Source organism: Panthera tigris, chromosome D4, assembly GCF_018350195.1.
Source record: "Panthera tigris isolate Pti1 chromosome D4, P.tigris_Pti1_mat1.1, whole genome shotgun sequence".
In the NCBI taxonomy this organism is placed as follows: domain Eukaryota; kingdom Metazoa; phylum Chordata; class Mammalia; order Carnivora; family Felidae; genus Panthera; species Panthera tigris.
Genome location: NC_056672.1, coordinates 50388175 through 50400570, shown reverse-complemented (window position 1 = coordinate 50400570; position 12396 = coordinate 50388175). Strand labels below are relative to the sequence as shown.

At 34.5% G+C, this 12396-nt stretch overlaps 1 protein-coding gene across 12 annotated transcripts in view; it reads left to right on the top strand.

Annotated features, from left to right (window-relative positions):
* The window catches only part of C9orf72 (C9orf72-SMCR8 complex subunit), a 27031-nt gene extending 14635 nt beyond the window's left edge, over positions 1–12396 (top strand). For all 12 annotated transcript variants that reach the window (XM_007076595.3, XM_042963541.1, XM_042963544.1 and 9 more), the window contains 6 exons: positions 982–1054; positions 2789–2905; positions 5437–5672; positions 9116–9173; positions 10279–10388; positions 10511–12396. In XM_007076595.3, coding sequence (XP_007076657.1) covers positions 982–1054; positions 2789–2905; positions 5437–5672; positions 9116–9173; positions 10279–10388; positions 10511–10697 — 781 coding nt within the window. In that variant the 3' untranslated portion in view covers positions 10698–12396. The remainder of the gene's footprint in view (positions 1–981; positions 1055–2788; positions 2906–5436; positions 5673–9115; positions 9174–10278; positions 10389–10510) is intronic.

Here is a 12396-nt window from a genome sequence, read left to right as displayed (position 1 = left end):
TCACAGTATCACAGAACCCTTACAAATTGAATTGCATTGTGGATGCATTTAAGTTATTTAGGCCTAGAAAAGAAAATTATTTGTTATTTTTACTTATCCTTTCCATCTTATAGTAGATTTTAGTACTTAAGAGTGTGGGTTCTAAAACCAGACTTCCTGGGTTATTGCTGTGTGTAAACTGGGACAAGATACCTGAAGCCTCTGTGCCCCCATCTCCTCATCTGTAAAATGGGAATAATAGTAGTACCTACTTAATAGGATTGTTGTAAGAATTGAGTGAGATAAATCATACCAAGCCCTTAAAACAGCACCCGGAACGTATAAGCACGCAAGAGCTAATGGCTAACATTTTCTACTTCTGTCTCTTCTAAGGAAAATGTTAATGACTGTTAATGACAGTAATATCAGCCAACATTTATCCCTCTCCTAAGTGCGCTCTCTGCACTTAGAATCTCATCTTCTACCTCAGTGATTCTTTATGATTGCAGATTATCATGAAGTTTTATTTTGTTTTTGATGAGAAGTGACAGGATAAAGTATTTGCTTTTATGTCCGTAGTCTTTTCCTTTAGGTTCATGATGGAAACTCAGAGGTGTGAGTGTTTTGAACCCGGAAGCTTTACATAGCATGAATCAGAAGGACTTTAGTCCCCCTTCCACTCACTGTCAGCCGTTCATATCCTTGTTTTTAATCCCATTTGACTTTAAGTAAATCACTTAACCTCTCAACACCTCAGTTTCTTTCATTATAAAATGGTGATATTTTACTAACTGGGTTTTAAGTTCAAATGGGAGGATCTGTGTGAAAGGCCTGTGGAAAAAAGGTAAAGTACCGTGGAAATAAAAGGTGGCACTTTACTTACAGTTTGTCATTCATCATGTAAAGCTAGTCTGTTACTTGAAGTTCGCATGCCCTTTTTTTGTTTAGTTTGTGAAATTGCTTTACAGCCAATGTTTTTCGTCTTTTTTCTCCACCTTGCAGTGCCATTAGCTCACACCTGCAGACCTGTGGCTGTTCAGTCGTAGTAGGTAGCAGTGCAGAGAAAGTAAATAAGGTAATTTATCTTATAATCCAGCACATAATCTCACTTCTTAATACTGCTAGCATATCATGGATTGTGATTTAAAAGTTAGGTTGTAGTCAAGCAAAATTACTGTGACACCCTGTGCAGAAGTAAGTCGAAGTAAACTGCTTAAATAGGAAGTCATTTATCAGTTTCATTTTGATAATTCATTAATAATATTCATAAATATGATACAGTTCTCAGTATTGTATAAATGGTTTTGAGAATTTCATTAAAATAAGGTATTTTTAAAAAAATTTGTCTTCTATTTTCTGATGTCACTTAATAAGTATGAAGATAACCATGTACTTGTGATACTAATTCCAAAGAAATGTTATCTAATTATTCATTTTGATTTCTTACATTATTTTCCTCCTAAATCTGTTTCTTTTAGGGACCTATCGCTGTTCAGTGGTCAGTGGAAATTATGTTTTACTCAGTAACGTCTGTGACCACTTCCTTCAGTGCTCTATGAGTTACTAAAGAATTAATGAAGTTAACTTACTTTTCCAAACGTTAGGCACTAAACTAAGGGATTTTGTACTTTACTTCACTGACTGTTAACTAGAAAGAGAGAAATTGCACATATCTATCAGTTTAGGCAAACCTGACTTCTCTTTTTATGTTTTATATAGGAAATATGTTAGCAATAATTATTTCCTTGACAAATAATATTTGTAATTTTTTTCTCAAGTTACCTACCCTGTATGCTTGCATGACCCTTAATTTACCAAAATTATATTTTTCCATACATCCATTTGTGAAAGGTTAATGCATCTCTGTTGTTATGCTGGTCTAGTGATTTATGATTACATCTGTTACCCCAAGAAGGTAACTTTCCCTCTGTGTCACCCAGAGCCTTCAGGGTCACAGAAGGACTTCCCAGTAGCTTTCTGGAAGGAGAGAGGCTCTGTGGTTGGGGCCCTGTGTATTTTAAAACATTTTTTTCATTCCACATCCTCTTCTGGCATGATCACTTCTCTTTTATCTTTTTAATTTGAGAAAAGGGATGCCATCACTCTATATTGAAAGCTAGTACTTTAATCTAAAAACTCTGAATATAGTCTGAATTCCAACATACTTACATGGCTTTTTACTTTTCCTAATAGAGCTATAGATCAAATCCTGTTAGAATCCTAGATTTCTAAACCCCAACCAAAGTTTTGCTTATTTTAAATCAAATTTGATAGAATTAATTCTCATTCTGTTGAAGGATTTGGACACTCCTGATATTCATTATAATGAGATTTCATATGTCGAACTGTTCAACCGAAGCCATAATTCTGCCTAATTCAACTGCATTTAGTTTTCTTATCCAAAATTGTTTATTTTCATTTGAAAAATACTTGCTGCTGGGTGGAGGTAGAATTAATAATTATATTAAGTCATTAGTTCTTACTGAAATATAAAAGTTCCATGGTCAAAGAGTTGGATAAAGTATGCATATTATATCAACACCTGGAAAGTCAATATATATTCCAATGCTAAAGGTTTTGAGATACCATACATTTACCACCATTTGCCAAACTTACTTGACCACAGGATTCCTATTTTAGGCAACAACTGTTATGTCTCATGGACTACTCCAGGTGACTAAGGAAAACTTTTTTCTTAGGATGTATTTTATCGACAGTAATGGTTGAAGTTTCTTTTCAGATTTCTTTCATAAGCAGACCAGTGGCCTTTTAATTTCCTATTTTAATGCTAAAATATTTTCTTTTACAGATAGTGAGAACATTATGCCTTTTTCTGACTCCAGCAGAGAGAAAATGTTCCAGATTATGTGAAGCAGAATCATCATTTAAATACGAGTCAGGGCTCTTTGTACAAGGCCTGCTAAAGGTATAGTTTCTATTTGTCACATGTGAAAGCAATTTTTTAAAATCATTTTTGACATTCTGTATAAATACACTGTGAATATTAGCATGTGGTGCATCTCATGTTTGTATGCCAAGGAGCTGACTGTTATGCACAAGTCTGAGCACAGAGTATATATCTTACAGATTTATAATTAGTATGAGTGAAACAGCTTAGAGTATCTTTTTGTGTGTGTCTGTTTGGTTTCCTATAGCTGCCTGTCTGGCTCCAGGATTATTTGTTTTTTAATATGCGGTTAAATCTGGGGCGCCTGGGTGGCTCAGTCGGATAAGCATCTGACTTCAGCTCAGGTCCTGTTCTCGTGGTTCCTGCGTTCGAGCCCCGTGCGTCGGGCTCTGTGCTGACAGCTCAGAGCCTGGAGTCTGCTTCGGATTCTGTGTCTCTCTCTCTCTCTCTCTCTCTCTCTCTGCTCCTTCCCCGCTTGCACTCTGTCTCTCTCTCAAAAATAAATAAAACATTAAAAAAAATATATGTGGTTGAATCAGATTGCACATCTAAAATAGTTACTTTTTTTTCTGAAAAGGATTTGAATTTTTGTGTTAGCATTTTTTATGTACTGTATTCATTTATTGAAAAAAAATTTAAAGCTGCTTCCTGTCTTCAAAATTGTGTATAGGATTTGAACAATGCATATATATTTTCACATGTAGGTAATTTTAAATTATTTTACATTTTTCTTTTATTTATTTTCTTTTTCTTTTTAATTCCAGTATGGTTAACATACAGCTTTATATTCGTTTCAGGTGTATAATACAGTGTTCCAGTAATTCTGTACATTCAGTGTTCATCGTGATAGGTGTACTCTTAATCCCCATCACCTGTTTTACCCATCCTCCCATCCCCTTCTAATAACCATAAGTTTGTTCTCTATAGTTTTTGTTCATTTGTTTTGTTTCTTAAATTCTTAGACGGGTGAAATCATATGGTACTTGTCTTTCTCTGACTGCTTGAATCTGCTTTTCAAGGAGCAAGGCAGATAAATGTAAATTAGAAATTGTTTTCAATAATTACAGGGAAGACATTTTATTCATTTTATTGAAACTATCATTGATGTTTCAATTACAGTCAAAAGATGGGAGAAGGTAGATTTCCTAATGGTTATGTGATTCTCATAGCGAATGCTTTCTTGAGGATCTATGCATAGCAAAATGAAACAAAACATATTAAAAGTTGTGGCAAATAAAAATTATATTCAGCTTTTGCATTTTTAACAGTGTGCATGCTTTGAGCTCAGAATAATACAGAAACTACTTAAGGGATGTAACTATTTCCAATTTGAATTTTACAAGTCTGAAAATTAGAACTTCTTTTTATCAAAGGCATGATAAGGTACTTAGTACTTTTATTTTCTTAGTACCCTCTCATTTAGTTATGTAATTTTATCCCTAAAAGGGACCTATACCAGATGCATAGAGGAAAACTTGAAACTATAATCTAATGAAAAATATTTGTTAAGAGTTTTCCATATAAGTATAAATTGTTAAGCCTTTCAGAAATATTTTAACATTGTCAAGAGCCTTAAAGATGTTCAAAAATTGGGGTGCCTGGATGGCTTAGTCAGTTGAGTGTCTGACTCTTGATTTCAGCTCAGATCATGATCTGAGGGTTGTGGGATTAAGCCCTGCATCCAGTTCCACACTGAGCATGGATCCTGCTTAAGATTCTGTCTCTGTCTCTGTCTCTCTCCCCCTTCCTCTCCCCCCCTCCCCCACTCAAGTGCATGCATGTGTGCAGGCACTCTCCCTCTCTCTTGGTCTCTAAAATAAAAAATAAAAATGTTCAAAGACTTAGCTTACTATCTATATTTCTGGAAATCTTAGGGAAGCAGTTGTATAAGAAGAAAGATTTACTTATGAAAGTGTTTATTATAGCATTATAAGAGTGAAAAATTGAAAGTAGCCTCTATATTGTATTCATAACATATACCAGTGTTTCATACACAGATATTTGTTACATGGCAGTTGACTACCCAACTGACAATACTTGGAAAGAAGTACATTTTTTTACTTACAAAAATTATATATTCATTGAGATTTAAAAGAACATTAGGAATAATCAAGAACAAAATAAAAAGTTACCCATACTCTCATAATCCAATGTATAACCACCGTTAATATTTGGCATCTATCTTTCTGGTCTTTTTTTCTTCTGTATGTATCTTTTACATAGTTCTCTGTCCCTATCCCTGCATATTTTAACCTCCTTTTTCCATAATATGTTGTGAATATCTTTCTGTATCAACACAAATTGATAACTTCAGTTGTTCTGCAAATTCATTTTTAGTAGCTAAATAATAAGCCATTTTTTGTTTAATCAGTTCTCTTTTTGGATGCTTACTTGTTTTCTAGTGCTCACTATTTCAGCCAGTGCTTTAGTGCACACATCACTAAAACTTCGTATACGATGGATTTGTTAAAGCCAGTTTTTCTGGTTAAAAAATAATTCTTCGTGTCTTTTGACATATAAGACAATGAATTTTCTTTTCATTATGACAGGATTCAACCGGAAGCTTTGTGCTCCCGTTCCGGCAAGTCATGTACGCTCCCTATCCCACCACACACATAGATGTGGACGTCAACACTGTCAAGCAGATGCCACCATGTCACGAGCATATTTACAATCAGCGCAGATACATGAGATCTGAGCTGACAGCATTCTGGAGAGCCACTTCAGAAGAAGACATGGCTCAGGATACAATCATCTATACAGACGAAAGCTTCACTCCTGATTTGTATGTAATAATGTTATTGTTAAGCAGTATTGTGCAGTTGTATCTTTTATGAGTAAAATCAAGTGTGTATTTGAAAGGAATGAACTATTACTAAGAGAATTATGCTTGAAGAAAAATTTGGTTAGTCATACCTTTTTTCTTAAATGTCTGTTTTTCTTAATGTAATTATGTTTTGCATAGAGAGATTAGATTAGTCCTTAAAAGTAAATATTTAAAGGGCACCTGGGTGGCTCAGTGGGTTAAGCGTCCAACTTCGGCTCAGGTCATGATCTGTGCTGACAGCTCAGAGCCTGGAGCCTGCTTCAGATTCTGTGCCTCCCTCTCTCTCTGCCCCTCCCCCTCTCATAGTCTGTCTCTCTCAAAAATAAACAAAAAAAAATTTTTTTAAGTAACTATTTAAGTATTTATTTAACAAATATATATTGAGGCCCTAGGCACCGTAATAGGTGCTAAGGCTGGTAGTGACCAACTGGGGGCACCTTTGTGGCTCAGTCAGTTAAGCGTCCGATTCTTGATTTTGGCTCAGGTCATGATCTCACAGTTCATGGGATTGAGCCCTGTTGCATTATGCACTGACAGCACAGAGCCTGCTTGGGATTCTCTCTCTGCTTCATCCTGCTCACACTCTCTCTTTCTCTCTCAAAATAAATATTTAAAAAAAATAGTGACCAACCAGATAGCCCCAACCCTTGGCATTGCTTATTAGTCTAGTGTATAAGACTCATTAGAAGGCATTTTAACTTAACTAAAGAAGTAATTCTAAGTCTTTTTTTCTTGATATGTGAATATAAAATACAGTAGAACTACAAAAATACATTTACAGAGCATTCTTTTATTTGCATTTCATATTGTGTTACTCATTTTTTACCATAAAGTGTGATCACTAAATAAAAAAAGAGGAAAAGTAGTGATAAAATGTTGAAAGTGGACCTAATGAGAGGAGAAAAAATTATAAATTTGTATTATAAACCCCAAGAAAATACTTAAGTTCTACATCAGGAAAAGAAATGGAGTATAGTATAATGGTTCTCTTTAATCAGTGTAAAGTACCTGGCATATATAATGTGCTCAATATATGTTAACTGTGATAATCCAGTTCTGAGTGGACAAAGCAGCAGTAAAATTGGAGCATGCAACTCTGTCCTGTGTTTCTAAGAAAGATTTTGAGCTGAGACAGGGGACATGTGGAGCACCAGTAGTCACACAGAAGATGGTGACCAAAGCAGAGAAAAGGAGCACCCATGTCCAAGGGATCCCCAGCCTCACGTGTCTCTAAAAGATGGCATCATTAGGACCCATCTTTTCTCAGCTGTGCGTGCACCGATCTTGTTGGTTCCTTAGAAAGTTTTAAGAGAATTGGTTTAGAAAATGAATTGGTCAAGGGGCATGTGGGTGACTCCATCCGTCAAGCGTCCGACTTTTGGTTTTGACCCAGGTCATGATCTCACGGTTTGTGAGATGGAACCCCGCATCTGGCTCTGCACTGACAGCACAGAGCCTGCTTGGGATTCTCTCTCTCCCTCCCTTCAGGCCTCTCTTCAGCAGGCCCCAGCCCTGCTCATTCACTCTGTCTCTTCCAAAATAAATAAAATAAACTTTCAAAAGAAAAAAGAAGGAAAATGAATTGGTCAAAATCGGAATTCCAGGTGATGACTATGTTTTCAAGTATTGGTAATTTTGGTACATGTGTAATAATTCTCAAAATTAATCTGTGCTTTCAAGCATTTTCTTCTTAACTAAAGTGTTTAGTATTTTTTCTGTTTTGTTTTTTTTGGGTTTTTTTTTTTTGTTTTTTTTTGTTTTTTTTTTGTTACTTCAGATATCCTTTTTGGGGAATTTAGTGAACTTTAGGATGGATTTACCACCTATATTTTTATTTTTATTTTTTTAGAGAAAGTGTATGTATGCTTTTAACATTTCTTACTCATTTTAGCCAGTTATATTTGAATGCTTCACTGATTTGACAGATGTTGATTAGCCATCTAGTCTTATTTTTGTTGGTGATAAAATAAAAAACCATAATGTCATGAATTTTTAAAATTTGTTTACAACTCTAAGTAAATTTTCTGAGCATCAAATGGGCCCAAAATGATATTTTCTACCATTAGATTGTGTATTAACTTTTATATGTTACAGATACTGTATTTTTTAGTTTTCTTTAAATAATATTATTTAATTTTAAGATATTTTTAATTTTAATTCTTTTTTTTTAATTTTTATTTTTTTAACGTTTATTTACTTTTTTGAGACAGGCTCTGAGCTGTCAGCACAAGCCCGACGCGGGTCTTGAACTCAGACCGTGAGATCATGACCTGAGCCGAAGTTGGATGCTCAACCGACTGAGCCACCCAGGCGCCCCTATTAAAAATAGTTACACTCTTAAAAATAGTTACACTCACTGCCACTACGTGAAAAATCAGTCACTAGAAATATTCTTTTTTAACACTTGCTTCATCTGATTTACTTATTACTGAGACAGTCAGTGAAACAGTATATTCAGAACACTAGACTTACATAATTTAGCCTTATTCTCTCTCCAAAGCCAGAAAAGGGGTACTGTTACTACCAAATTGGACACCAGTTGGACAGCCAGTAATGACGAAATGCTGATTTTTTTTTTTCCTTCTGAATTTCCTTCTTCTGTAATTTGGTATACCCATCTCCTTAACTAGGAAATTTTAGGTACTTTCCTATTTATTTATGCATACACACCTCTTTGCCAGTCTTGTCAGTTCGATGATGATCCCTACTATTTTCAGTTAAAAATTGCTTACTTTATGGTATGTTAGATATACACTATCTCAAGTGTGCACATTATCTCAAGTGTGAGTTAACGTCTTAGTTTCTTACTCCGATCATTACCAAGTAGCTTATACTTTACTAAGTAATTGGTTCTTGTTACTTGCCTGATGATAGGTTTGTTGATGCAACTCAGTGGTCAAGATGTTCATTAATCCCATTTGAATGTTTCTTAGTGTTCACCCTTTTACCTTTTTCTTCCTGAACAGCTTATTACAAGTTATTATAAGGTTAACCTTTTATTTTATTTTGGGTTTTGATGGTAGTAATATGTGTTTATTTTTGTTGCTTTTATTTTTTTGACATGGCAGGAATTGGTATTTATTAATTCTCTGAGGCTCTCAAATTTTTTTTATAAGGTGAGGGTACAAAAATAGATTGATGGGTACTTACATGCCCTTGGGACTGCTTATATCTTTAAGAGAAAAATAATTACATACTGTCTTGACAAACTCCAGTAATATACAAGTGTATCCTTGCGTTAAAATGAATATGTATTTTATATCTCCAAATATATACATCTAATTTTTATAAATATGTTTATATGTAATATTCCATTTCTAAGAATTAATTTGACTGGAGTGAGGGATTTGGGAAAGTAGCGTTGTACAGACATTTCAACATTTGGACTGTTTTTTTTGTAGGAATATTTTTCAAGATGTCTTACACAGAGACACTCTAGTAAAAGCCTTCCTGGATCAGGTAAATGTTAAACCTAAGATTGTCAAAATGAATAGTATGACATATTATCTTTTTTAATATATACTACATTGCCTGTGCGCATGCGCTCTCTCTCGCTCTCTCTCTCTCTATATATATATATCATCATAGAATTAAGTTACTATCTTTTCGTAGTGTCTCATGTCTTTCCAAAGTGTCTACATGATTTTTCTTTTGAATTGTTAATGGCCATGGGCTGTATATTAACAATTAAAGATGCAGTATTCCCCAGTTAAAATAATAAATGTTTTAATTCCAACCACTAACCTATAACTCCAGGTGTTTTCTTTTGGGGAGGGGAGAATGGTTTTTATTTGCCTTAATTGGGCCAAAATATCTTTAAAACTTGTATACTTCTACTGAAATAATAACATCTTTATTGTCTTATTCTTTTCAAAAATAATCTGCTTAATTAACATTTTAAGAAAATTATAGATTACATGGGACTTATTTCCTAATATAACAGAGCTGTGTCATAATATCATTCTGGGGATCAGGCCAGGAACAGGGTCATAGAAGTAGGTTTGAAATAATGAGGTCCTTAAGTTAACTCAAAATTTTGGAACCAGATCTGTGTGGTCTGTGACATATTGCAAAGTTCAGAGATAATTCACAATCATGCAATGAATTCCATGCTTCTCAAGCTGAATAAAATCATTCTATCATTACACATGTACCCTCAACACCCCAAGAGTAGAGAGAGAGAAGAAGACCTCAAAACCCTAGCCTATAAGCGTGGCTCAACTTCTGAGAGCTTGGATTTTATTTGGAGATATGGGCAGAAAAAGTTAAGTACACATCAGGATGCACATTACATCATGGTTCTTAATAAAGTAAATAGGGATATATATTTGAGGTAGAATGCAAAATTAGAGTCCATTTTCAAAGATAAAATAGAAAACTTCAGAAAAACATGATCGCCTCTAAATTCAGTACTTCCTGTCTGTTAGGGGCATCAGTAGGAATGGTTGTGGAGAGCTGCTCTAATGTGTGTTAGCTGCCAGACGTTGTCAACACTGTGATAGAAATATGCTGTATAAGAAGATTTGGAGCAAATTATTTATTAAAATGTTTGATTTTCCTGTAGGTCTTTCATTTGAAGCCTGGTTTATCTCTCAGGAGTACTTTCCTGGCACAGTTTCTACTCGTCCTTCACAGAAAAGCCTTGACGCTAATAAAGTATATAGAAGATGATACGTAAGTAAAGCTATATGGAATAAAAACCTTTGTGCATTGTGCTTTGTTTTGTTCCTTTTGGACGTTTTCTATATATTTTTATGTATTTATATGTAAAAAGGTTTTTTCTTCATTATTTATAGGCAGAAGGGGAAAAAGCCCTTTAAGTCTCTTCGGAACCTGAAGATAGACCTTGATTTAACAGCAGAGGGCGACCTTAACATAATAATGGCTCTAGCTGAGAAAATTAAACCAGGCCTCCACTCATTTATCTTTGGAAGACCTTTCTATACTAGTGTACAAGAACGAGATGTTCTAATGACTTTTTAAATGTGTAACTTATTAAATATATTTTGTCACCATGATGATTGCTGCTGAAGTAGCTCAGTGGTGTAGGAAACATCATTCCCTTGGGTCATGTCCCAGACTCCTACTTGGCAATGCAGTTAAAGTTAGTTACACTACACTTGTCACAAGTCTGTCAAGGGATGTCCGGTGCATTGTTACAATGGATGCATCTTTTCCTAGGTGTGCTGTCTTGAGATACAGACTTATGTTTACAGTTAGAGTAAATGTTCCTGCTATCTTTTAAAGATACAATAATAAGATATGAACTTGACCACAACTACTGTTTTTGAAATTTACAATTCATGGTTTACATGTATCAAAGTGAAATCTGAGTTACTTTTCACAGATATAATACTAGTTGACTTTTCATCTCTTGGTATTCCTTGGTATGTAAGATTACTGTAATACTTTTATAATCAGCTGAAAATTAGAGCATCTGAATCATTTCAGTTCCACAAAAGGAACTTAGTTGGAACATAGGTTAAGTATTAGAAAGAATGTATTGATCAAGCAGATGTTTAATTCAAATTAATTATTAGATCCTCCTTTGTAGACTGGGCAGTCCTTAGGGTTCAGTCTGTGTAGAAATATCACGCAGTATGTATAGTCCGGATTATGGCAAACCAGTCAGGGTATTTGTGTGTGTGTGTGTGTGTGTGTGTGTGTGTGTGTGTGTGTGTTGAGCTCTGTCAAAGACAATAGAGGAAATTGGATTTTATGTTTTAGTAGTTATTGCAAACTATTTAAATTAATTTTTATTATTTTTGAGCCAAATTGAAATGTGTACCTCCTGTGCCTTTTTTTTTCTTGGAAAATATAATTACTTGGAAGAAGTTCAGATTACACTAGTCAGTCATTTTTATCTTGTTTTCCTCCTGCGTAGTCTTACCCTCATTTGGCAGTTGTAACTCCAAGATTATGAAATGCAATGGAGAATATACTAACTAGTAAGATCCTTTTACAGGAACAGAGAACAATATCTTGTCCTTTTCCTTCTCAAATTTCTGCCCTTACTTTTGAGGTTATTGCCAGGTCTATTTGCCTCTGTATCACGTGAGGAAAACAGGAGAAACTTTATTGATGTGCTATTTTACTAGGTGCTACTTTGGCGGAACTAAGTGGTCAATTTCTTTTGTTTCTTTAATGTCTTTGGACCATTGTGCTAGCTGTAAACTGATTAATATAATTCTTTGCTAGAACCGTTTTGACATAATAGTATATACAAGCATTAAAATTATTTTTATTTAAAACTGTGGAAGTTACACAAAAGGGAAAAGTATTTATAAGAAAGGGATAAAAGTGACAGAGCCCCTCTGCCATTGCTCACCAAATGGAACCAAAACTAACATGTTATGTTCTGAAAGGTCCTAATTACCTTTCACATCACTAATAAGAAGAGTGTAGACATCTTGATTTTTAGACACAAACCGAATGAGATGACTGGTGCTCTGTGGTGCACTCATGAAAGAATTTACAGATACCACCTTATTGTACCCCTTACTCAGTGCTTCTTATGTGATTGATTATTAAAGAGTGCTGACTGATTATTTTCTTTTGCTGGTTTATTGTACTGTTACATGGAATGCAAGTTGTACAGTGAACTAAGTTATTAAAGCACGTGTAAACATTGTTATATATCTTTTCTCCTAGGTGGAGAATTTTGAATAAACTGTCTTTGAAA